This window comes from Canis lupus, chromosome 32 (assembly GCF_003254725.2).
Source record: "Canis lupus dingo isolate Sandy chromosome 32, ASM325472v2, whole genome shotgun sequence".
NCBI classification, from domain to species: domain Eukaryota; kingdom Metazoa; phylum Chordata; class Mammalia; order Carnivora; family Canidae; genus Canis; species Canis lupus.
The window spans coordinates 7,159,251-7,185,776 of record NC_064274.1 but is presented as its reverse complement, the minus strand read 5'-3'; the positions used below and the strand labels follow the sequence as shown (position 1 = coordinate 7,185,776).

Here is a 26,526-nt window from a genome sequence, read left to right as displayed (position 1 = left end):
TTACACAAGCTCCTCTGACTTGACCGTCAAATTTAAGGTTTTCACTTGTGTGATGCATGTCCCTTGACTCTGAGCACGGGTTTCATTTACATCCTTGCAGTGGCTCTTGGTGCCCGTTTTACCTGTCCCCGAATCAGTATTCTGGTAGCTTCGTCGAGGTCTGCTTATTTTCCTGGTACAACACTATCTTTGCTCATTTGTTGAGAAAGCCGATCACGGGAATTCCTCATCACGCTAAGCATCCCCGGGACCCCCGCCCCCAAGGTTAAAGCGACCGCGGCCACCCCGCGCCCCGGCCGGTTCCTACAAAGGCTCGGGCCACTCGGCCGCTCAGACGAGGCGCGGTGACGTCACTGCGCAGACCCGCCGCGACCCGTCGCCGGGGAATGACCTCAGGCCGGGGCGGGGCCACGCCCTCCCGGGCGCCATGCTGGCCGCTCGCTGCGCGGCCCTCGCGGGGGGGCTGCGGGTCCTGGCGCGGCCGTGGCTGCGGGGGTTCGGCGCCCTGGCCCAGGCGCGCGCGGCTGGCTCGCTCGGCGTTGGGCACCCGCGGCCTTCGGTCGGGCCGGAACCGCGCAGGCGTCGGCTCGGCCTATCGGCCGCTGCGGTGGTGAACTCGGCGCCCCGCCCCCTGCAGCCCTACCTGCGCCTCATGCGGTTGGACAAGCCGATCGGTGAGTGCGGGGCGGCCGGGCCGAAGCGCGGCGCCGCGGGCCCGGGGCGGGGGCGGGGGCGGGGGGGGCGGCCTGCGGGCGTTGTGGAAACCGAGGCGCCCGGTACTCCCGGGACCCCCGGACCGTTGGGCTCCGAAGCGGCGCTCCTGTTCGCACGTCCCCCTGCGTCCTCAGTGCTCCGGGCGGGCGAGAAGTTGGCTCCTTCCACGGCCCTTGTTGAAACAGGCCTTGAGCGGAAACTCCGCGCCCCTTTATTTGCACAGATTTACAGTATTGAAGCACTTCCACGTTCATTGTTGTCTGCTCCCTGCCGTAATTTCGTGAGGCTCCCAAGGCAGAGAACAGACACCGTGATGATGCCGAGGAACCTAGTTTTGATGCTGCTTTGCCCGACCCCAACCGTGACGCCAAGGTGTAATTCCACTGAACGCAGCAGCTAGCGCTCGCCCGCTGCCTGTCAGCTCACAGTCGTCCCCGAAGACTTCCGTGACCTTCCTATTTAAATAATACCTACCACCTCACCCTCTGTACCTCTACCTTCCAGTTTTCGTCGTAGCACTCCCCACTGATCAACCTTGCACACTGAGGGCTTGATGGACCGCTCCAACACAATCCAAGCGCCCCACACCTGGGGCATTTCTAGCTAGTGCCTCGTATAGAGCCTGCCAGTAGTATCCGACGAATTCCTGCCATACTGCCTAGTCTCGGGGACAGAAAGGCCTATGGAAACGCCCTGCTTTCTAGTTGAAAAAGACAAATATGATTGGGTGAGCTGGGAAAGTAGGAGGTCAAATGTTAGTGGTACAGATGGCAAGTGGTACACTCAAGAGTGGTTACTGTGGACCGACATTGCTAGAAAGTGTCAGGAGCAAATTGAATCTCAAAGGACAGGTAGATTTTGCAGAAGGGAGAAGAAATCTTGGTGGGTGGGAGAGATGTTTTTGCAGACTCAAAGGTTGAGAGTTGAAACATCAAGGATATGAGTTGATCTGGGTGTAGAAAATACTGAGAGGCAAGGCTGGATAAGAGCTGGATGGAAAAAGGAGGGACAGTGGGAATGGAGGGGCCGAGACTGAACTGCAGGTAATCTAGGTGATGGCATTTGCCATGGTAGTGCGTGGAAATGCATCCAGGTGCCTAGATATATTCACTCCACGTCTGCCCAGCCAAGACCTCAAATTAGATCTTGCTTATGGTATTCTAGGTCTATGCACTACTTATTTGGGATCAGAGCACTGTTAGTGTTAGTGTTAGAACAATTAGCTATTGGGACACATGGTGGCTCAGTGGTTTGGTGCCAGCCTTTGGCCCAGGGCGTGATCCTGGAGTCCCACGTCCGGCTCCCTGCATGGAGCCTGCTTCTCCCTCTACCAGTGTCTCTGCCTCTTTCTCTCTCTCTCTCTCTCTCATGAATAAATAGGTCAAATCTAAAATTTATTCTCATGAATAAATAGGTAAAATCTAAAAAAAAAAAACAAAAACAAAAAAAACCCCAATTAGCTATTAAAGTATAAAAGCAAATTAAATGATAAACACAGTCTTGCCATCACAACCCCTTGCATTTTGGGCCAGATAAGAGTTGATAGTCATTAATTTCCAAGCCCAGTTCTAATCTGAAGCATAATTATAATTCTGTTTTGGTGTCTGTGTCATGGAGCTGCAGTGTAGGCCTACAGACATCAGGACAGATCAACAGCTGCCGTTATTCCCATTTCCGTAAACCTCTGACTTTTACATCAGTAAGAGGCTGGCTACTAAGGGTAATGAGTAAAACTCTGAAACCAGACCTCTTCATTTCTCATCTATAAAATGAAGATACTAACAGTACTGACTTTATAAGATTGTCATGAGAATCATTTATGTGTGTATGTGTTTCAAGTCCTTAGAACAGTGCCTGATATAATAAGTGCCCAAGAAATGTTAGGCATTAGTACTAGATGATTGCAGGTTTTTTTTTGTTTGTTTGTTTGTTTGTTTTTTAAGACCATTTACTAATGGTTCTATGTTACTGTTCATTCAACAAACATTTTTTTGAGCCCCTACTATATGCAAGGCCAATAAATTGACAGTAGAATTACAGGTTTGATATTTCTTTATTTAAATTATTCTTTCGTGGGGCAATTTTATGTTCATTGTTTTACTTTGTTGAAGTTGGATCTTGTTTTTATAAACCAAAGTGGAATTCATTGTTTTTCAGAATGGATTACAACTTCTTTCAAATGTGTCACAAACTGTGGTATTTCACAAAGTTTCAGCAGGTGGCACTCTTGACACTAAATTGGTGGTATAATTTTTGTTTCCCTGCATTCATGGGTGATTGTGTTGTTTTGAAGATAATATGTAATTAGTCAAGAACCTTAGGTTCAGTTTTCATAGGCTTTTTGGTCTGCCCACCACATCTCAGGACTTGCTCATTTTCCTTTTTCAACAGTAGACATTTCTTTCTGAAACCTGTTTGCATCCTCATCTCCTCTGCATCCCTCTTCATGGAAGAGAGAATAATCAAAGTACCACAGGGAAGAGAGGCAAGAACCATTGCTGAGAATCAGGAGTGCAGAGGGCCAGTAAGGACTTCAGTGTATGTGGAGATTTGGGTAGAATGACTGATAACATTGCCCTTAGGGAGAGCCAGACCACCTGAGTTTACATTTCAACTCTGCCACTTTTTGCCCTTTGTGACCTTGGGCAAATTACTTCCTCTGTGCTTCAATTTTTGTATTTGTTTCATGGGTATCATAAAAACAGTGCCCATCTCATAGGTTTGTCCTGAGAATCAAACATATATCTTGATAGCACCTGGCACATAGCAACAGTTACATACTTGCTCTGTTTTTATGTTCATCATTACCAGTATCATTTTCTCATTAACAGTTCTGAGAGATAGATAGTCTTTCCCCTCATTTACAGATGAGGAAGACTGAACCTTAAAGTTTAATATACTTCAGTGTCAGGGCACCTGGAGGCACCTGGATGGCTCGATAGGTTAAGCATCTGCCTTTAGCTCAGGTCATGATCCTGGGACCAAGCCTCGCATTGGGCTCTCTGCTCAGCAGGGAGCCTGCTTCTCCCTCTGTCTACTGCGCCCCTGCTTGTGTGCTTTCACGCTCTCTCTCTCTCTGTCAAATAAGTTTTTAAAAATCTTAAAAAAAAAAAAAGATGAACCAATTAATATACTTTAGTGTCTGGCATCATTCCATTTATAGTGGCAGACATCAAACCATTTGAGGGAGTCAAACATCAATGTCTGACTCCCTCATCCATAGGAGTGCCCTACAGCTTCCTATAGGTAAATGAATATAGTACCTTTAATGCAGACTGATAGTGAAGGAAATTTTGTTGCTGACACAAAAATGCTGTAGGTGATTACAACAGAATTTCTCTACAGAATTCTTTTTTAAATAGACCCTTCAGTTCTAGCTGCACTAGGAAAATAATGCCTTTGAAGTGGTGTTCTTTTGTATCTATCAGGGCAGGGTCACTCTGTCCCTCCGAGCTATACTGGGAGATCCAGGAAAAAGGAAGTAGTTAAACACTTAACCTCTCTGTGCATTTGTTTCCTCATCTGTAAAATAGGAACAATAGTAGTGCCTACTTTATAAGGGTGTGGTGGAGGACTAAATGAGTTTGTGTGTATAAAGCATTTAGAACAGTAACATTTACTGACATGTTAGCTGTTGTTGCTTTTGTTTTATATGTGTCTGTCTAGGAGAACCTGAACCTGAATTTGAGTCTGAACTGGCCCTTGCTTGTTTTCAGTCTTTGCTTGCCTTTTCTGCTTTGTCCTCCCTAATCCCTCCCCCAGTAACTTGGGTGGCACTGTTTTGTGCCTTTTTGTAGGACCCTGTATTTGCCCTATTTTTGAACTGATCCATTTTATTGTTATTATTTAACTGTGTTTCTTTCTTTTCATTTATAAGCTGTGTGAAGGCAGAAAGCCTCTCTGCCTTAGTCACTGTTGTATTCTCAGTTCTTTTTTTTTTTTTTTTTTTTTTAAAGATTTTATTTATTCATGAGAGACCAGAGAGAGAGAGAGAGGCAGAGACACTGGCAGAGGGAGAAGCAGGCTCCATGCAGGGAGCCCAACATGGGACTCGATCCCAGGTCTCCAGGATCAGGCCCTGGGCCGAAGGCGGCGCTAAACCGCTGAGCCACCCAGGCTGCCTGTATTCTCAGTTCTTGTACGTGCTTTATAAATACCTATAAATGAATAAAGCTTAAGCTTATGAAGTTTAAATATGATTATAGGTACTTTGTCATTTGGCCATTTTTGTATAGGATCTCATTTTTATTTAGCCACATCTCCTTTTTCTCTTATGTGGCAAAATTGGGCAGTAAAGCTCAGAATTTATCTTAGTAGGCACCATATCCAAACATTTGTTGAAAGACTTTCTTTGAAAGTAGAATATTAGAGTTTACATGTAAAGTCTCCTTTCTGCACAATCTTTTTGGCTTCAGCTTAATTTCATCTGGTTTATGGACTAAGTACCAAGAACTAATCCCATTTGTGCATGTAGTTGTAAAATATTTAAAAACCAGTAGGTTAATTACCTCTTTCCTGCAAGACCATTTTATTTTATTGTACTAACAACAGTAAAAAAAGTTCTGCTAACCTTTTTTTAGCAGGTAGGTAATACATTGCATATGATGCAAAATTCAGAAAGTGCAAAGGTATAGAATGAAAACTAAGTCTTCCTCCCCTGTCTCCCAGCCACCCAGTTCCCCTCCGCAGAGGCAGATATCATTATCAGTTTCTACTGTCTCCTCCCTGACATGGCCTGTGAACATACTGACATTCAAATGTATGTATCTGGTGGTGGGAGGTAGTACACAAGCACGGTAAAAATAGTTTGGCTGGACTGCTTTGTAGCCTCATGAGAAAAGCATGAGTATCTGACTCCCCAGTGTGTGTTATCTGACTGGGTTTTGCTCATCTGATGTGTGAAAAATGTTATCTCAATGTAATTTTGATGTGTATTTCTTAAAGTTGATCTTTCATATAAATAAGTCATTTGTATTTCTTTTTCTGTGAACTTCCGTTATTTTTTTAGTCTGTTTTTCCATGGACTATTGATTTCTTTTCAGTGTCTAGGAACCCTACATATTGGGCCAGAGTCCTTTGTGATATAAGTTGTTGATTTATTTTCCCAGTTTTGTCCTGTGCTTTTGATTTTGTGTTCTTTACTTTTTTGGGATGTAGTGTTTGAACAAATGAAGACAGTTAACTAACTTGAATGTGTACCTTTTTTGTCTTTTTATTTTTGCTTAGGAACCTGGCTGCTGTATCTGCCATGTACTTGGAGCATTGGGTTAGCAGCTGAACCAGGTTGTTTTCCAGATTGGTACATGTTATCCCTCTTTGGCACTGGAGCTGTTCTGATGCGTGGAGCAGGCTGTACTATTAATGACATGTGGGACCGGGACTATGATAAAAAGGTAGTTTCTTCTGGGAAAGGAATAGGGAGGCTCCTCTCAATTTTGCAGAGTGACATGGTGGCATCACTTCTGAAATCCACAGAAGGCAAAGGATCTTTTACTGTACTCCCTGAAATCCAGCATCGTAAAAAGTGCCGTTTTTCAGTAGAATAGTTGATACTGCAAAGTGCAGTGTACTTTCTCAACAAGAGCAGCCATGCAGGCAGGGAGTGTACTTCATTTTTACAAAATGAATTAGAATTTAGAAGGCTAAGGTAAGGATGTTAGGAGCAAAGTGAAAAGTTCATCCTAAACTTTTGTGTCTCCCAAAGAACTGTCATTCTTTCCTTTGAGATATATAGTGGAGTTGTAACTATTCTTCTATAATTCAAATCTTAATTTAAATAAGCCAAGGAAGCCCCTATTAGCATTTGCTATGATTATCTCCTTACAAAAATGTAATTTTATTCTTTTTTTTTCTCCTTAGAAAAATAGTACATGTTTAATCTGAAAAATTCGGGCAGTACAGAAGTAGGAAGTATAGAAAATGCAAGTCTTTCTTATCTCCTCTCCCAGACCCCTAGAGAAACTTCACTTAACAGTTTGATGCATTATATTTCTCTGGATTATTTTCTCTGCATGTTCAAATGTTTGTGTATAATTATTTCTTCCTCAACAGACAGTTATTTTCTCAGGGGAAGCGTCCAATCTTGTTTGCCTTTTATCCTAGTGACTGTGCCATTACAAGTACAAGATCATTCATTAAATGCTTGAGTAAGTAATCAAGTAAACTTTCAACTTAAAAGAAACCCATGACAAATTAATATAAAATGAATGATTTTGTATACATTTATATAAGGTGAATAGTTGGGACAGCCCCGTGGCTCAGTGGTTTAGCGCTGCCTTCGGCCCAGGGCTTGATCCTGGAGACCCGGGATCAAGTCCCACGAGGGGCTCCCTGCGTGGAGCCTGCTTCTCCCTCTGCCTGTGTCTCTGCCTCTGTGTGTGTGTGTCTCTCATGAATAAATAAATAAAATCTTAAAAAATAATAATAAGGTGAATAGTCATCCCTAGTTTGCCTTTCATACTACTGGTCTGAATTTTCTTTTAGCAAGATATACCTGCAATGATTTTTAGTTTGTAAGAACAATATCACAATGTATTTTTTAACTAAAAAAATATTTATTGAGTATTTGCTGTACGTGAGACACAGTGACAGGTTTTAGGATTGCATGAATGAAAGGCAGTATTCCTGACCTCATAGTTTCATAGTTACACTCCAGCAGCACTGTTGTGAGAATGGTGTCCACAAGGGAACTTACTGACGACCACCTACCTCAGCCAAAGGGAGCAGAGAGAACTTTCCAGGGGGGTGACCTTTGAACTGTGTTAGCGTAAGATGGCAAAAACAAGGGTGGGAGGAAGAGTGAAGGTCTCGAATAGCTGTGAGATTAAGTATAAAACTTAACCACTGCAGCAATGTGGTTTATGTGTGACTAGAGGATAGGATAGTGGCAGGTGGCTGGAACTGCATGTTAAACACCTCTCTAGACCCCGCTGACCCAATTGGGGTAAGTTGATTCATGTCAGGAGATGCATACTTTTTTGATTTGGGGTTCATACACCCCACTCAGTTTTTCATTCTGCATAACCAGATGATTGAGGCTTCTGGTATATATCACTTCAAAATAATTTTTGAACATGGTTAGAGCAGCTAATATCAAAATCCTGGTTGTAATATTTTATTGACTTATAAAGTTTTCCAGATGTTACTTTTGAGAGAAACTGGATAAAGGACATGTGGGATCTTTATATTTTTTAAAACGCAGAGATGTTTTTTAAAAACCACACATTGGGGTGCCTGGGCAGTTCAGTCATTTAAGCATCCAACTCTTGGTTTCGGCTCAGGCCATGATCTCCCAGTTGTGGGATGGAGCCCCACATCAGGCTATGTACTCAGTGCAGAATCTGTCTCAGATTCTCTCTCCCTCTCCCGCTCCCCCATGTTCTTGCTCTCTCTCTCAAAAAAAAAAAAAAACAAAAAAAAAACTTTTTTTTTAAGATTTTATTTTTTTTTTTTAAAGATTCCATTTATTTATTCATGAGAGTCCCAGAGAGAGAGACAGACAGACAGACAAACAGACACACAGGCAGAGGGAGAAGCAGGCTCCATGCAGGGAGCCCGACATGGGACTTGATCCAAGGACTCCAGGATCACGCCGTGGGCCAAAGGCAGGAGCTAAACCGCTGAGCCACCCAGAGATCCCCCAAAAATAAAATCTTAAAAAGAAAAAAAGCTGCATATGAATCTATAATCATCTCAAAAGAGAAAAGGTTAATTAAAAAACTAATAGGTAATATAATTAAAAAATAATAACCAACTTTTAATTAACAAAATATGACCATTTTCGTTTCCCCTTAAGTGATTTTTCTTTTCTCTTTAGGTTACAGGGTTACTGATTAGATATCTTTTCTCTCCCCTATGACATTTTTCTCTGATTAGAAGAGTCCAGGTTCTATATAGACATACAACAAAGCTCTTAAATCAGTGTTTTATAGCTATTAAGGAGGTTTTGCTAATAGGACTTAAAATGTTCTATGTATTTCTTTTTTAATCTAATTTCTTTTTAAATATTTTGGTCTATTTAAATGGGAAAAAAAATTCATTTACCCATATCTCCCATCTCCACACACACCCCCGCCCCCAACTCCTGCCTCTGGCAACCACCAACCTAATCTCTTTTTCTATAAGCTTGAGTTTTTGTTTTGTTTTAGACTCCATATGTAAGAGAGATCATATAGTATTTGTCTTTCTGTCTGACTTATTTCACTGAGCATAATGCCCTTGAGATCCATCCATGTTGTTTCAAAATGGCAAGATTTTTTTTAATGGCTGAATAGTATTCCATTTTGTGTATATGTGTGTGCATGTGTATGTACCACAGGTTTTTTTTATCCATTCATCCATCAGTGGATACTTAGATTGTTTCCATATCTTGGCTATTTTAAAGAATGCTGCAGTGAACATGGGGGTACATATATCTTTTCAAATTAATGTATTTGTTTTCCTTGGATAAATACCTAGACACATGGAATTCTGGATCATATGGTAGTTCCATTTTTAATTTTCTGAGAACTGCCATACTGTTTTCCACAGTGGTTGCAACAGTTTACATTCATCAACAATGCACAAGAGTTCCCTTTTCTATACATCCTCACTAACACTTAGATTGGCTATTATAAAAAAGACAAGAAATAACAGGTGTGAGGTGATACTTTGGTTTTGTTTGCATTGCTCTGATGATTAGTAATGTTGAGTATCTTTTCATACATCTGTTGGCCATCTATATGTCTTCTTTGGAAAATGTCTATTCGTGTCCTCTGCCTATTTTTTATTTGGACTTTTGGGTGGTGGTTTTTTGTTTTGTTTTGTTTTGTTTTTAGCTATATGAATTCTTCATATATTTGAATATAAACTCCTTACCAGACATGTGATTTGCAAATACTTTCTCCCATTCAGTAGGTTGATTTTCATTTTGTTGATGATTTCCATTGCTGTGCAGAAGCTTTTTAGTTTGTGTAATCCCACTTTATTTTTGCTTTTGTCGCTTTGATTTTTGGTGTCAGATCCAAAAATCATTACCATGACCTGTGTCTAAGAGCTTACTGCTATGTTTTCTTCTAGGAGTTTCAAATCTTATGTGCAAATCTTTAAACCTTTTTGAGTTAATTTTGTGTATACTGTAAGATAGGGGTCCAGATTTTACATATGGCTGTCTGTATTTCCCCACACCATTTATTCAAGAAACTCTTCTTTCTCTATTGTATAGTCTTCGCTCCTTTGTCATAAATCAGTTGACCATGTATGTGTGGGTTTATGTCTGGGCTCTCGGTTCTGTTTCACTGATCTATATGTCTGTTTTTCTGCCAAAATGAAGCTGTTTTAATTACTGTAGCTTTGTAGTATAGTTTGAAATCAAGAAGTGTGATGCCTCCAGCGTTGTTCTTTCTCAAGATTGCTTTGGCTACTTGGGGTCTTTAGTGGTTCCATACAAATTTTAGGATCATTTTGTTTCTTTGAAAAATGCCGTTGGGATTTTGATATGGATTGCATTAAATCTGTATATTGCTTTGAATAGTATGAACATTTTGGCAATATGAATTCTTCCAATGCATGAGCAAGAAATATCTATCCATTTATTTGTGATTTTAATTTCATTAATGTCTTCTAGTTTTCAATATACAGGTGTTTCACCTCCTTGGTTATATTTGTCTCTAGGTATTTTATTCTTTACTGCAATTGTAAATAAGATTGTTTTAATCTCTCTTAGGTAGTTCATTATTAGTGTTAAAAAAAAACACAACAGATTTTTTACATTTTAAAGAATGAGTTAAAAGGCTTGACTAAGTTGTAATGCTTACCTCACAGTTTCTTAAAGACTATATATCATTAAGGATATATTTGTGGCTCAGAGTTTTGCTTAGTATGTTAGATAATAAGTAAATTGCTAGTATATTAAATGATAAATCGATTGTTATTTGGGTATATGAGTTAAGTGTGTTCTGTTGATGTTCTGTATAATCTACCAACCATGTGATAAACATTAGGTTCATAAACATCGAAATAATCTCAGCGTATAAGTGTTAGTGATTTAGTTCTATTTTATTTATTTATTTATTTATTTATTTATTTTATTATTATTTTTTTAAATAAATAAATCATGACCTGAGCCAAAGTCAGATACTTAATTGACTGAGCCACCCAGGTGCCCCAGTGATTCAGTTTTATAAGCTATGAGTAAATGGTTTCATTAAAAACCACATAGAATAAGTTTTGATCATCATATTCCATCATTTTTAGTCTTTTGATGGAGTGCTGGTTTATTTTCAGCTTTTGAATTTAGCTAGGTAATTATAACTACCTGTGTAGTTATAAAAGGACTGTGTAATCTGTGGTTAATAGTATGGTCAGGTGAGCTAGACAGACTATGCTACTTCCCATCCATGACCTTGGAAAGTTACTGAACTTCTCTGCTTCAGTTTTCTAAAACAAATGGCAAGAACTTGTGAGTGGCTAAAAGTCAGGAATGTTATGAGGATTCAGTGGTGGGATAAATACATAGCTCTTAGAATAATGACACATGGTAAGCGCTCACGTACTAGTTGGAATAACCATAATATCCTAAAAGAAATACAAGATATAAATGTATCGCCAACTAAAACTGGGGATTAAATCAAAGATAAAAGATCCAAGTCTGGCAGTCTAACTAAGGTGAGTCATTATGGTTTTTTACAAACTGTTTTATTGCACAGTGAAGCATGCTATAAAATGAGTCAGCAAATTTTCTCCTAGTAAATATTTTAGGCTCTGTGGGCCATACCATTTTACAACTACCTGATTCTGTTGGAGCATGAAAGCAGCCATATACAATATGTTAACAAATGGATATATCTTTGTTTCAATAGAATTTTATTTGTGGACACTGAAATTTATATTTCATAATATTTTCATAAGTCATATTACTTTTTTTTTAACTGATTTTCAACTGCCTAAAAAAGAAAAACCATTCTTATTATCTCATGGCCATATAAAAATAGGCAGTAGGCTGGATCTGGCCCATAGGCATAGTTTGCTAACCCTTGATATAAATCAAAATGGAAATATGTTATATTCATATGCTGATATTTACTGCATACTTACATGCTTTAGACACCACATTTACTCTGAGGTAGTGCTCTTATTACTTCTTTCTCTTCTTCTTCTCCCTCTCTTTCTGTTTTTCTTTTGACAAGTAAGTAATGTAAGCCCAAGAGGGCTTAAATAATTTGCCAAAATTCACACAGCCAATAAGTAGGTTATAGAACTGGATTCAAATGCTGGCCTCTTGGGTCCCAGGTCTTGAGTTCTTCTAACAATGCTGAAAATTTTGGTTATGCCCTTTTTTTTTTATGCTTCAGTTTAGAATAATCACATTTCATGATCTCTAGACAGGAAAAGAACAACTAATATATCCTGTTGGTCCACATAATAGCTCTGTCTGTTCAGATCCTTACATTGAGTCTGCCCTTTATATTTGGGTGCGATTAATATTAGATTATAGTCCCATCCTTAAATAGCCTGGCAAAAGAACTCCTGCTTTCAAACCCAGATAATCTGTCTTCTTTCTTTATTTACATTTGATTGCTGATTGCAGTGATTCCTGTAATCAAAACATTCACTGCAATTTCCTCTTTCCTGAGAATTACCATAATTATTGTCTCTTTTTTCTCTGTGGAAATTAAACATATACATGCTAATAAGCTGGGTAGCTAAATAGCCAGATAAGGAAGTTGCTTCATTTTATGGGGTTGGAGATGAAGATGGGAGATGAAAAGAGAGGGGAATGAGTGGTGGGAATTTTTAGTGCTTTTCAAAGCTGTTTTATTTTATTTTATTTTTTCAAAGCTGTTTTAAATATGAAGCTTTTATTTTTGGCAGCGCTTCTAATGTTGGTTTTACCTTTTATTCATATTTTTTTCCTCAGTGCCTGCCATGGGCCATTCTCTTGATTACATGTTTAAATTTATGATTGAACCATTACATGAGGCTAAAGTATCTGTTTTTATATATTAAGGTTATAAGAACAGCAAATCGCCCAATAGCTGCTGGAGACATTTCAACTTTTCAGTCCTTTATTTTCCTTGGGGGACAGCTGACCTTGGCACTGGGCATTCTTTTGTGTCTGAATTACTACAGGTATAGTAAATGTGTTTTTCAGAATCACATATAAAATCTCTCTTTTGAAATGGAGAAAGTAAGAATAAATAAAATTAAAATATCTGTATCCAAAGTTGTTTATTGGCTATCTATGGAGCATCAGTAAGTTAGCAAGGATAAAGACATTACCACATGTCGTAAAAACAAGAATACTTTCAGCCAAAGGAATGAGAAGATCAGCATTTAATTTATTCTGAGCCACTGTTATACTTCCATTATGTGTTACCTAAGAAACACATGGCACCTTCATAACTTTTTCAGATGTATACAGGGATGTTGGTATATACCCTTATGTATAATTTTATTTATCCTGACACAATCTCTAAAGTAGAGAGAAGGGATTATACTCATTTTGCAAAAAGATTAAGCAGGTCTTTCCCAGAGCCATGCTTATAATCGATGACAGAGGGGGAAAAAGTGGAAGGATTCATTCCTAGATCTCTTAAGTAGAGACAAAATTAAACTTTTGCACATCAGATGGCAAAAGTATATAAATGAGAAAAAAGAGACAAAAAATGTAATTGTCATTTTATAGAGACTAGATTTAATTGTACACTTTGCCCTGATAATATCACGTGAAAATGCTTTTGGAATGTTTTTCCTGGAAGGACCGTGTTAGGTGAGCTATGAAGTACCTAAAAACACCTTAGAATGCTATTACCCTTTTATAGATGCTTTATCTTCTCCTAGAGAAGTGACACCCATTGTGCATATTGAGAGGGGGGATCTTGATTCTAACTCTGTTGGGACATCTCCATTTACTAACTGTCTTAATGTTGGAAAACAACACTTAGAGAAGCAGTAGCATGGAATGGGTAGTAAGTTGGACTCTGGAGCCATCTTGCCCTAAGTTTGAATCTGGCCCTGCTACTGACTGGCTCTATGACAGTCAACAAATTACTTAATCTCTTTGTGCTTTAGTTTCCTCATCTGCAAAAAACAAGTAGAATAAAACAGTTTGCCTCTTAGGTTTGTGGTAAAAATTATGGATTAACATATGTAAAGCAGTTAGAAAAGTGCCTAATACATGAAAGCATTATATGTATTATTATTTTGTTTGGTTGTTTTGTAACACTTAAAATATTTTCTAATTACTTTTATCCTAATTAAAGTCTAGGAAAATAATTTTACATAAAAAATATAACAAGTCATTTTCCAGTTAGTATTACTACTGTTGTCTTATTTAGCAATTTCTAAGAGATGGTGATATTAATCTGTAATGTTTTTTCTTGATTTCAGTATAGCTCTGGGAGCAGCATCCCTGCTTCTTGTCATCACCTACCCACTAATGAAAAGAATTACATACTGGCCTCAATTAGCCCTAGGTGAGCTTGAAATAATTACAAGGATTTCCTTCAATACCCTCAAACTTATACTTTGGTGTGTGTGTGTGTGTGTGTGTGTGTGTGTGTGTGTGTACAGTGTGGCAGAAATAAAATGTCAAGTCAGTCATGAAATTTTCCAAACCAAGAATAGATTTTCATATTTTAAGGGAAGGCAATTAGCCATTTTTATTGGCTAAGGAATTTTACATACTTATTAAGATTATCATCATTATTTTCTGAAATACTCTTTTAAAATCTAAGTATGTCACAAAGAAAAAAATTAACTGATTTGACCCTACCCTTCTCTTTATGTGACTAATTTGGATGCCTTGAGGACTTGGGGTATTGGGGTAGAAAACAAAGTCAGGCAAGAGAACCAGGGTTAGTACGTGTAAGCCTAGACAGACCATCACTGTTAAGCCTTCCTTAGATCTCCCAGGAGAAAGCTAGCCAGTCTTGCCTCTGGCTCCCACAGCACTCTGGCATGGTGCTTACTATTTTCAACCAGCAATCACTAAAACAGAAGATGCTGAAAGCCGCCTCTGTCTCCTCAGTTGTAAATTGTAAATGCCTAACAGATAAAACTTTCTTTACATGTAGATGGCCCACCATCTAACATAGCATTTGCTGTATCACAGGTATTCAATAAATATCTGTTGACAGAGCAAGCAAAGGTTGATAGGTAAATCAGAATCTATTGCAAAAATATTTACTCCTAGAATAAGCTAGAGTATTCCTAGAACTATTCTAGTTGTTTGAACTATTATTTTAGTGAATAAAAGAAGAAAAATGGTTTCTGAGAAAAGACATGTGGGACCCACTGAGTATGAGATACCTATGGACTTGCAGGTACAGATGCCAGCAGGCAGTTCAGTCTCTAGTCTGAAGTGTAAGGAAGTGATCAGATTGCACAAAGAGATTTAGGAGCTGTGTGCTTGTAGATGTTTGTTTACAGTCCTCAGAGAAGATGGACTTACAGAATAAATAAGTGTACCTGCCTATGCTCTTGTTTCTGTAGCTTATGGGGGAAATAGAGTCATAAAGGAAAGAACAGGGGGTTTTGGCTCAGGTAGGTCTAAGGTGAAACCCCAGCTTCTATTTTCATTGACTGTGCCAGCCACCATACTTGGTACGGTAAATGTTGTTTTCCTGAAACATCCTATTTATCAGGGTGATACTATTCTTTCTATTACCTGGATTATTTTGTCAATTAACCTCTCTGAGCCTATTTCCTTTTTTTTTTGCTACGTAGCTAATCACCACCACAGAGAGCTAAGAGTATTTCAGGAAACAGTGCACAAAGCTAATGTATAGAGACACTTATTATGTGCTGATGCCCCCTCTTCTCTTTGGGAGTCTAAAGTGCACTTAGACTTGTCCTCTCTTGGGCCCGGGTGGCTCAGCGGTTTAGCGCCACCTTCAGCCCTGGAGACCTGGGATTGAGTCCCACGTCGGGCTCCCTGCATGGAGCCTGCTTCTCCCTCTGCCTCTCTCTCTCATTCTGTGTGTGTGTGTGTGTGTGTGTGTGTGTGTGTCATGAATAAATAAATAAAATTAAAAAAAAAAAAAGACTTGTCCTTTGTCTCTGTCTCTCACCATTTGTAGGGTTGACTTTTAATTGGGGAGCATTACTTGGATGGTCTGCTATCAAGGGCTCCTGTGATCTATCTATTTGCCTGCCTCTTTATTTTTCTGGAATTATGTGGACTCTAATATATGATACTATCTATGCCCACCAGGTAAAATGATGATATCTTTTTTCTTTGATTTAGTTATTGTTGCCATTTAAGAATTTTACGAACCACATTAAAGGGGAAGTATTTTTTTCTCAAAAGAAGATCATTCATGCTTCCTTGGCACCAACAAAATATTTTTGCTTCATGTGGTATGCTTACCAGAGATCGATTCTTTTATTTACAAGTACTTAAACAGTATTTACTATATGCCAGGCACCGTGTTTTTCTTTTTTTAAAGATCATTTATTTGAAAGAGAGAGTATAAGTGGGGTGGAGGGGGGCTTGGGGGGGCATGGCAGAGGGAGAGGGAGAGAAGCAGACTCTCCTCTGAACTTACAGTGTGAAAGGAAAAGCATACATTAACCCCACATTCATTATTTGGATTTGGTGCCCAGAAGATAGCCTGTCAGGTCATTATCTGCCTGCAGGTGGGTACAGAGTTCAGCGTACAGCCTCTGATAACACTTAGCCATAATTAGAACAGTATGTGGAAATGCCTAGAAATTAAATTGCTGGGGAAGAGATCAGTCAGCTAGATGTGAATGTATCACCAAAACCTAGCTCTACTTAAACAGAAAGGATTTGATGGGAGAGGCAAGGAGTACATTGAGCTAGAAATAAAATGTGAATGGATATGGTTAGGTGGCAATTGACCATTTTCTACATCTGTAACTTTAGCAAGATTGAAACTAAAATGTACAGGAAATTCTTGAGATTGGAGAGCTCTAAGGTAAGGAGAAGCTATGTGAACAATTAGACTTGAGTTTTAATTTTGAATGTGGTCAGTGTGAAGTTAAGAGTCATTAATAGGGTTATAATACAACGACAGGTGGAAATAAAGCTGGAAGATCATCTTAGCAGCGACACTTAACTACGATTCGGCCTGTGCATTTATTACCAGCCAGCCTATGTTTCCAAGTTACTGTCGGCTTTCACAGCTTCTATCCTTTGAAAGACAGTTTCTTCTGGGATTAGATAGTGGTGATGATTATACAACCAAAATGGTGAGTTTTATAGCATGTCAATAAAAAACGGACAGTTTCTTAATACTTTCTGTTGTTAGGACAAAAGAGATGATGCTCTGATTGGTCTTAAGTCCACGGCGCTGCGGTTCCAGGAGAACACCAAGCAGTGGCTCAGTGGCTTTGGTGTGGTGATGCTGGGGGCGCTGAGCCTGGTGGGAGTGAATAGTGGTCAGACTGCACCCTACTACACTGCTCTTGCTGCTGTAGGAGCCCATCTGGCACACCAGGTTTGACCTTTTTCTTACTTTTCCCCTCATTTTTCTGTGGTATAAACTGTAAAAATGATTTAAACAAAACAACCTCTGTGCTTACCAAGCAGGGTACTTCCTAAAACAACTACTTTGCTTATACTACCTTGAACCATGCCCTCCCCTCTCCTGACGTGTTGCTTAAAAAAGCTAGCTGTATTATTTTAGAGAAATAATCTAAAACTAAACCTAGATTTACTTTTTTTTTTTCCCCTCTGATTTTTCTTAAAGTACCTCTGATTTGTGTCTGGAAACATTTCAGCAATGTCTTAAAGGTTGTAGATTGAGTTTGCTCCAAAAGCAAACTGATCAACATAACCATCTTTTTAATATGTGGGTTTCAGTGATGGATGTGATGGTTAGCAAACTAATCATTCCTAAGTTTGGGTCCCACTGGCATTAACAACCAAAGCCAGAGAAGACATGAAGTGCTAACATGTCAGAGTTCTGCCTAAATCATGGGAAACTCATTTCAAGATGTTCAGCCAGCACCCAAAAGCTTATATTGTGAATCTACATTATTGACTTTGGTAAATTAATGAACTAAATCTAACCTTAATGAAATAGATTGCTTGTAAATGGCCTTAGTTTTGTGTCATGTTACTCTTATTTTCTTTGAACAGATCCAAAAAGATGTTAGTCTGTATGTAGATGATCTGTTTTATACAGATTATTGCAAATTACTTAGCAATATAGCAAGACTTGCATCACAGTATGAAGGAAACTAAAATCCAGTATCCATAAAGTAAACCCCATGCCTTATCACCTTCATTGTTTTCCTCATAAGGAAAGCTTTAAGACAGGAATTGGTGATTCTTCAGGACCCTCTAGATTTCACCACGTGCCTCCTCAGAATTTCTTAGCACCCTTTTTTACTCATAACTCAGCTCTCTGGGGGTTGTCACCATCAATTGATTGCCTGCTCAGGATAATGGATGTGTAGCCATATTTAATTAAGCACCGGGATATAAGTGGAGGAAGGCAGAAATTACAAATACAATTACAAATACTGTAAGAAAGATTTGGAACCCACTTGACAATTCTAAATGGCATTTGCGGTCTTCTGTCTAGTCCTTGATGCAGTATTTTACGATGGACATAGCCTTCTCATTTTTGGAAAAAAAAAAGGAAATCATGGTGATTTTAAGTCCACAGTCCGTATAATAGAGAATAGTTGGGGAAATGATGGATGCTAATGCTAAAGCCTAGGAGTAACTGAGACAGGGACATGGGACTTCCTTGATAGATTTACTGTGGAGAAAAGGAATGTGTTTGTTCTAGGTGACTCAGCAGATCTGGGTTGCCAGATCCCCCTCTATGTGGCAGTAGGAAGGAGATTGACACATCCTTGGGGTGTTTTTGGTTATCATAAATAAACTAGGGAGGAGGGATCACCAGAGCCCCTGAGTTAGTGGGGCTGGGTTTCTTAACTATCTTTCAATGCACTAGACAACCCAACACAATAGAGTTGTCCTTTCCCAAATGTGACTTGTCTACCTGTTGAGAAACATACTCCAAGTAATAAAGCTAGAACTGAAGGGTAGGAGTAGGCAGATTTTAGATCATTGTAACTGGTTTAGAGCTTTCTAAAGAGTTAGAAATAAAAATAGCATGGGTTGCCTCTCTAAGCATTCATGAACCCCTCAAGTGGAAGGTTTTACCACACAGCTTGGATGATAACCAATGAGAGATACGGTAGACTTTTCTATACTGGGAAACAGTTTGGGTACATAAAGGACTTCCCATTCCTTAAAATCCTGTAACAAAGTGCTGTTGTCTTCTCTGTACAAATCTGTTTATTTGTGATGCCAAAAAGTTTATACTAAGTACTAATGTAGCATTGTGATCCTCTCTTACAGATTTACACTCTAGACATCCACCGACCTGAGGATTGTTGGGATAAATTTACCTCCAATCGAACATTGGGACTAGTGGTTTTGTTAGGGATTGTCCTTGGGAATTTGTGGAAGGAAAAGAAGACAGATGAAGCAAATAAAAGTATAGATAGAATAGAAAATTAGCAAAGGACATTGATCTAGGAACCTTTAAAACAAACTTTTGCAAAACACTCTCAGGTCTTGTTACCACATAATTAGATTTGAATAAGCAGTCTTGCAATATGTTAAAGAGTTAAGAACCAGGAAATCAGATGTAGACCATATTTGCCTGGATTTAGTTTAAGTGTTATCTAGCAAAATCCTTCCCCTGTCTCATCCTGTAGGATTTGAGTGACCTTGAATATTTAAGTTGATACATTCTTCTGCTCATTGTGATTCCCATCTGCAGTTACAGGAATGGTATGAGTTTGGGCACTTTAAAAGATGCCTGATTTATATCTCATCCAAATGAATGAATGTAGGAAAACGGACCTTAATTTTAGGGAAAAATTAAAGCTGCTATAGAAAGTTGAGGTTTATTGTTTTTGTTGTAACCTTTACTTACTGCCAGAAGCTGTAATTGAGGAAACCATTCTCTGTTTTATATTTTAGGATAATTTAAGTAAGTAAATAAAAATTTTTATCTACTGTATCCATACGTGTTTCTGTTGTTACCAGACCTGACATTTACTTCGTACATCTGGTCTCTGTACAGCAGTGGTGACCAGAATAAGCAGGCAGTCACCAGGGACTATTTTTAATTTCTGTTGATTTCTTTTTTTAATCTTATCAGGTTGTGACTTACAGGATACTGGTATGTTGGTTAAGTGTCCTAACAATTTTTTCCCTTGCCGCCTTCAAAATACTCTCAACACAGCAGCCAGAGTGATTTTCTTAAAATCTATATGGGGTTCTCTCATTCCTCTGCCCTTAGGATCTCCCAGGTTCCTCAGTACAAACTAAAAGTCCTGTCACCTACCAGGACCTTCATGATCTGGCTGCATCTGTAGCTACTTTCCCACACCCATCTCTAGCCCACTGTCTTCCTCACTGCTGCTCAGCGGGCTGGTGAACTTCTGCTCCAGGGCCTTTGCATGTACACTTCTGCTTGCCTGGAATGCTGTCCTTGAATTATGACAGTCCTTCATGGCAGGTCTTCTCCTAAATGTTACCTTCTCAAAGAGGCTTTTCCTGACCACTGTAAAATTTCGTAATAAATGCTACCTATACTTTATTTTTTTTTCTCTTCAGAATTTAGCACTATTAACCTCAAATATATTTTACTTGATTTAAGTGGTTCTCATGGATACTGGGCGGTAGGGGAGGCAGTTCTTTGTGGATTGTGGGTGGCAGTAAACACTAAATTGCATAATGGTGATAATGTTGATGGTGATAATGCAGCTGACAGAGCACATACATGTGCCAGGCCCTAATAAATAAGCACAGGAAAATGTAATGAACTGTTTATTCAGCAAATACTGAATCACTGAGAGTGAATGTTTAGCTTTACAACAGTAGGAGCAGCCATAACTAATTACTATAGCAGTAGTGAGTTGGAGGAGAGAATAGAAATGTTCCCTACTCTAAGGGAAATATGACTGGCTTCTATTTTATCTCATTCTGACATTGCATCAGGATAAACTTAAAACCCATTGACTTCTGTTTTTTTTTTCTTTTTATAAATAATATTTTTTATTTAAATAAATAAGGAAAAAACATAATTTATCTAAAAATTTCAGTAATAATAAAAATACAGTTTATTGATTTATTTTTTTTAATTTTTATTTATTTATGATAGTCACACAGGGAGAGAGAGAGAGAGGCAGAGACACAGGCAGAGGGAGAAGCAGGCTCCATGCACCGGGAGCCCAACGTGGGATTTGATCCCAGGTCTCCAGGATCGCGCCCTGGGCCAAAGGCAGGCGCCAAACTGCTGCGCCACCCAGGGATCCCAAAAATACAGAGTTTAAACAGATGGAGGGATGTCTTCAATAATGAGAGAAGTGAGAAATGGAAAAAATTGAACTTATAAAAAGGTTGTGACTCTTAAAAATATACCATTTCTCATAGCAAAAAATGTTGATCTCTAAATGCTTTTCCCCAGGCATGGGCTCTAGAAGAACGCTGGCCAGGTTAAATGGTGGAGGAGCATGGCCAGTGAGGATCTGTGTTTAGCACCAAGAGGCCTGGTGTGTCATCCCCTACACTGTACCCTAGAGGAAGCCTTAAAGTGGAATCCTTTCTTCATTTAGGGAAAAGTTCCAGTGTCTGAAAGGGCAATAATTCTGTTGAGGACTGGCTGTATGATTTGCCAAAATTTACATAAGCTGTTCTAACCTGGCTATATAATTTGCAGATCACTCTGTATTTTAAAATGCTTAAAATCTTAACCCATTAGCACTAATTCCAATTGGAAGAGGTAAGAATAGTGCATTTCAATTTTATTTTCCTAAGTTGGCTGATGAAAGTTAATTTGAGGGAAATCTTAGAATCAGCAAAACTACAGCCATTTATGATAAATGGGAACAGGAGAGAATATAGGTTAAAATTCATGTGTTGTCTTGCCTTCAAAAAGCAGCTTAAACTTAATTATTTCAGTCCCTTTTCATTTCATCTTTCTTCTGTCAGGTAGAAAAGCTGAAAAAGTAGTATAAATATTTAAGGAGCAGATTGAGAGAGATGAAGTAGATTATTAACCTCTAAAGGCACAGGGTTAGAAAGAGGTACAGCTGTCATCCATCCAGTGATCTAGGGTCAGGGGGTCAGGAGAGTACTGTAGGTTCAAACAGTGAAATTACATCTTGTTTTGAGAGATTCATTCAAGTTTCTGCTGCAGATTCACTGTGAGGTTGTAAAGAGCATTTGAAAGAACTGAATAGTTGCCTGGTATACGTTTATGGTAAGAGTGGATGTGAGGTGGGGCCTACGGGAAACTGGCTAGAGTCAGAAAATAACCCATCTCAAGTGCTGCCTCTCCTCTTCCAGGACTTCTTTGCGAAATCACTCTATGCCTCTTCCAGATTGTAAGCCTTCCACAGGTCACACTCTGCTATTTCCCCCAAATCAACATACGCTCTCATCCTCAGGCTAGTCTCCTCGCTACCCACAGGCCACTCATCTGCCCAGCTCTGCCATTGCAGTTGCCCTAGCAGCTTGAACCTGGCGAGGACTTGGCCTTTGGAGCAGGCAGCCCCATGTGTGAATCCTCCCTGTTGTACTTGCCAGCTCGAGACCTCAGTTCCTCTGAGGAACTGCTCTCCACCACCACATTCTCATCTGCCAAAACTGGGCTGTTGAGAGCATGAGACCGAGTTGGTGTATTATTCAAGCCTGTTATGGACTGAATTCTATTGTGCCCAAATTCAAATATCAAAATTCTACCCTCCAGTAACTCAGAGAGTAACCACGTTTGGTGATAAGGTCTCTAAAGGAGGTTATTAAGTTAAAATGAGGGCATCTGAGTAGGCCCTAATCCATTATGATCCATGCCCTTCTAAGAGGAAGTCTGGACACCGACACTCGCACCCAGAGATGACTGTGAAGGCACAGAAAGAAGATGGCCACTTCAAGCCAAGGAGAGAGGCCTCAAAAGAAACCAACCTTGCCCACACCTTGATCACAGACTTCTGGCATCCAGAACTAAGAAAATAAATTTCCACCCCATCCTACCTTTGTCCTAAAGCACAAGTTTTAGCTCTTCTAGTAATCACAATGGTGGACCGAATAAAATCCTCCAAAAATGTCCATGTCCTAATCTCCAGAACCAGTTTATGTGTTACCTTATATACTAAACACATAGTATGTATACTATATACTAAAGGGGCTTTGCAGATGTGATTGAGAAGAATCTTGAGATGGGACTACCATGGTTATCTAGGTGGGTACATTGTATTCACAAGACTTTTATAAGAGGGAGACAAGACCAAAGTCAGTAGCAAGAGGTGGATCTATGAAGGATGAGGTTAAAGTGATGCAAGGCGTGGGACGCCTGGGTGTCTCAGGGGTTGAGTGCCTGCCTTTGGCCCAGGGTGTAATCCTGGGGTCCCAGGATGGAGTCCCACATTGCTTCTCTCTCTGCCTGTGTCTCTGCTTCTCTCTGTGTGTCTCTCATGAATAAATAAATCTTAAAAAAAAAAAAAAAAAAAGAAGTGATGCAAGGGGTGAGCCAAGAAACGCAGATGGCTTTTAGAAGCTGAGAGACCGGATGCAGATTCTCCCTTCAGAGCCTCTAGAGGGAACCAACCAGCTGACACCTTGACTTCTACCCAGTGGAACAGAGTTGGACTTCTGACTTCCAGAACTGGAAGATTATAAATTTGTGTTGTTTGAAGCCACTAAATATGTGGTAATTTGTTACAGCAGCGACAAGTAAACATAACAAGTCAAGCTCTGATTGACCAGTCCTCTGAACTGCCAGAGCACGTGGTTGATACCAGGGGAGCAATTGCTAAGAACGCAAGTCCAGTGTCAGCTTGTGTGGATTGGAATCTCTGCTTTAACATCTGCCAGTTGGATGAACATGAGCCAGTTACGTGATCTCTATGTGGTTCAGTTCCTCAAACGGGACTAATAATAATAACCTTCTCATGGAAATTCATCAGTCTCCATCTACTAGAATGCAGATTCAGTAGTAACTGGACTTTGTCTTAGTCACTAATAGCCCCAATAAACCATACTGCAGGAACTCAATCAGTATTTGTAACTTATCATACATTAGTTTGCTTTTTTTTTTTTTTTTTTTTTTGTCATTTTCAATATTGAAGTACAGTTGGTTGACATGCAGTGCTGTGTTAGTTTCAGGGGTGCAACATAGTTGATTCATTGGTTCTATTCATTACAGAATGCTACTGTGAGTACTTGCCAGACCCAGCGTCAGGTGCAACCGTTAGAAATTAGTGCGGTGCAGAGCGTCGGCGCTCGGGCCTGCGAGCCCGCTCCCGCCCCGCGCGCGCCGCCGCCGCCTCCCAGCAGCCTGAGGTCTTCTACAACCAGATCTTCGTAAGCAGTGAGTGGCACGATGCTGTCAGCAAGAAAACGTTCCCGCCATCACGCCATCCACCGGAGAAGTCCTCTGTCAGGTAGCTGAAGGGGACAGGAAGATGTTGCCTTCCCGCTGGCTCACCCGGGGCCGCTTGCCGACCCGCCTGGCCTCTCCGAGCGAGACCCGACCTCCCTGGAGCCCCGGAGACCCTGGGTAGCGGCGACAAGCCCTGTCGTCTCCTACCTGGTGATCTGCACACGGTCCTCAGATGCCTCCGCTGCTGTGCGGGCCGGCCTGATAAGTACCATGGGAAAACCATTCCTATTGATGGGGACCTTTTCAGTTATACCTGCCATGAACCTGTCGGGGTGTGCGGGCAGATCGTTCCGTGGACCGTCCCCCTCCTGATGCAAGCCTGGAAACTGGTCCAGCCCTGGCGACCGGAAATGTGATTGCGATGAGGGTAGCTGAGCAGACTCCGCTCGCCGCCCTCTATGTGGCCAACCTGATTAAGGAGGCTGGCTTTCCTCCTGGCTGGTCAATACTATTCCTGGATTTGGCCCCACAGCTGGGGCTGCCATCGCCTCCCATGAGGATGGGGACAAAGTGGCAGGCTCCACCAAGGTTGGCCACCTAGTCCAGGTTGCTGCAGGGAACAGTAACCTCAAGAGAGTGACCCTGGAGCTGGGAGGAAAGAGCCCCCACTATCATCATGTCAGATACAGACATGAACTGGGCCGTAGAGCAGGCCCACTTTGCCCTGTTCTTCCAACGAGGGCCAGTGCTGCTGTGCAGGCTACCGGACCTTTGTGCAAGAAGATGTTTACGCTGAGTTTGTGGAGCAGAGTGTTGCCAGGACCAAGTCACGTGTAGTTGGGAACCCCTTTGACAACCAGACTGAGCAGGGGCCGCAGGTGGATGAAACTCAGTTTAAGAAGATCCTTGGTTATATCAAATCTGGGAAGGAGGAGGGGGCAAAACTATTGTGTGGTGGAGGGGCACCTGCTGACCTTGGCTACTTTATCCAGCCCACCGAGTTTGGGGATGTGCAAGACAGCATGACTATCGCCAAGGAGGAGATCTTTGAGACAATGATGCAGATCCCGAAGTTCAAGACCATAGAGGAAGTTGTTGGGAGAGCCAACAATTCCAAGTATGGGCTGGCTGCAGCTGTCTTCACCAAGGACTTGGACAAGGCCAATTATCTGTCCCAAGCCTTCCAAGCTGGCACTGTGTGGATCAACTGCTGTGATGTATTTGGGGCCCAGTCACTATTCAGTGGCTACAAGATGTCTGGGAGTGGCCGGGAGCTGGGAGAGTATGGGTTACAGGCATACACAGAAGTGAAAACTGTCATGATCAAAGTGCCTCAGAAGAACTCCTAAAGAACTCCACCAGCTCCCTCACTCATCCAGTGACTGAGGTCAAGGACATCAGCAGCAAAACCAAAAAAAATGACACTTGCACACGAAAAGTCTCAAGAGAGAAATTCACTCATAGAATCTCTTGATCAAGAAAGTCCCAGATTTTGAATTGGTAAATGGGGGTGGATCCGAGGAAGAGTACAGGGAGAGCCTTTTACCCTGCAACAGTACTACTGCTAGGTTTCAGGCTGATTTTTCAAAACTAGATTCAAATGTCTTGTCCATCTGGTATCCTTCTGTAACTTGCCCTTGTGGGGGAACAAAAAGCTATTGTTTATCCTTGTACTAACAAGTTGGGGCAACAACTAGTGCCTTCCTTTGTATTCTGGACTAAAACTCATTAAAAACAATGCTGCTGTTCACTTTCTGGTTAAAAGAAAGAAGAAAGATGGGGATCCCTGGGTGGCTCAGCGGTTTAGCTCCTGCCTTTGGTCCAGGGCGCGATCCTGGAGTCCCGGGATTGAGTCCCACATCAGGCTCCCGGCATGGAGCCTGCTTCTCCCTCCTCCTGTGTCTCTGTCTCTCTCTCTCATTAGTAAATAAATTTTTTAAAAATGTGCTTTAAAAAAAAGTTAAAGAAAAAGAAGAAAGAAAAAAGAACATATAACATCTAAAAAATTGCCATACAACATCTAAAAAAATTCACCATGTAAGGCACCATAACAAAAATATACATTTTCATGTACCATAGTTAAAACTGTAAAAAAATATATAATGAGGATTAAAGAAACAAAACTAGCTGTGTCACGGGTAATGAGTTATTATAATTTTGCTTTATAATAAAATTATGGGGGCACTGGTCCTAAATTTCATGTTTTAAGCTAATCTATGAATGTGACATTCAGTCCTTCCAGTATTATTTTTACTTTTTAATACTTGCATTTAAAATACAGACTTCAACACAACCTCTGTGTAGTCCTTATAAAAACAATGGAAAGAAGATTATTACAATCATGTTAATAACTTATTTCCAAAATGAAAGATAAGATTGCATACTATCAGAAGGTCTGGAACTGCAATCGCAGGCTTTCAGGCCTTCCTTTAAGTGGTAATTGTTACCACATCTG

At 40.4% G+C, this 26,526-nt stretch overlaps 1 protein-coding gene and 1 pseudogene across 1 annotated transcript; both read left to right on the top strand.

Annotated features, from left to right (window-relative positions):
* Positions 1 to 397: 397 nt before the first annotated feature.
* On the top strand, positions 398 to 19,706 carry COQ2 (coenzyme Q2, polyprenyltransferase). The gene is made up of 7 exons (XM_025425898.3): positions 398 to 674; positions 5,941 to 6,107; positions 12,701 to 12,822; positions 14,083 to 14,168; positions 15,774 to 15,907; positions 16,968 to 17,156; positions 19,037 to 19,706. Exons 1-7 carry the CDS (start codon positions 428 to 430, stop codon positions 19,196 to 19,198), a joined length of 1,107 nt encoding a protein of 368 aa, XP_025281683.1. The 5' UTR covers positions 398 to 427; the 3' UTR covers positions 19,199 to 19,706.
* A 3,059-nt stretch (positions 19,707 to 22,765) lies between these two features.
* On the top strand, positions 22,766 to 25,821 carry LOC112644325 (aldehyde dehydrogenase, mitochondrial-like; annotated as a pseudogene).
* Positions 25,822 to 26,526: the final 705 nt, after the last annotated feature.

Bases quoted from the DNA above. Each gene is read 5' to 3' on its own strand.
- COQ2 (XM_025425898.3), top strand. From the start codon at position 428: ATGCTGGCCGCTCGCTGCGCGGCCCTCGCGGGGGGGCTGCGGGTCCTG. The intron at 6,108-12,700 runs GTAGTTTCTTCT...TTATATATTAAG, and splicing joins ACCGGGACTATGATAAAAAG to GTTATAAGAACAGCAAATCG. The intron at 15,908-16,967 runs GTAAAATGATGA...TTCTGTTGTTAG, and splicing joins ATACTATCTATGCCCACCAG to GACAAAAGAGATGATGCTCT.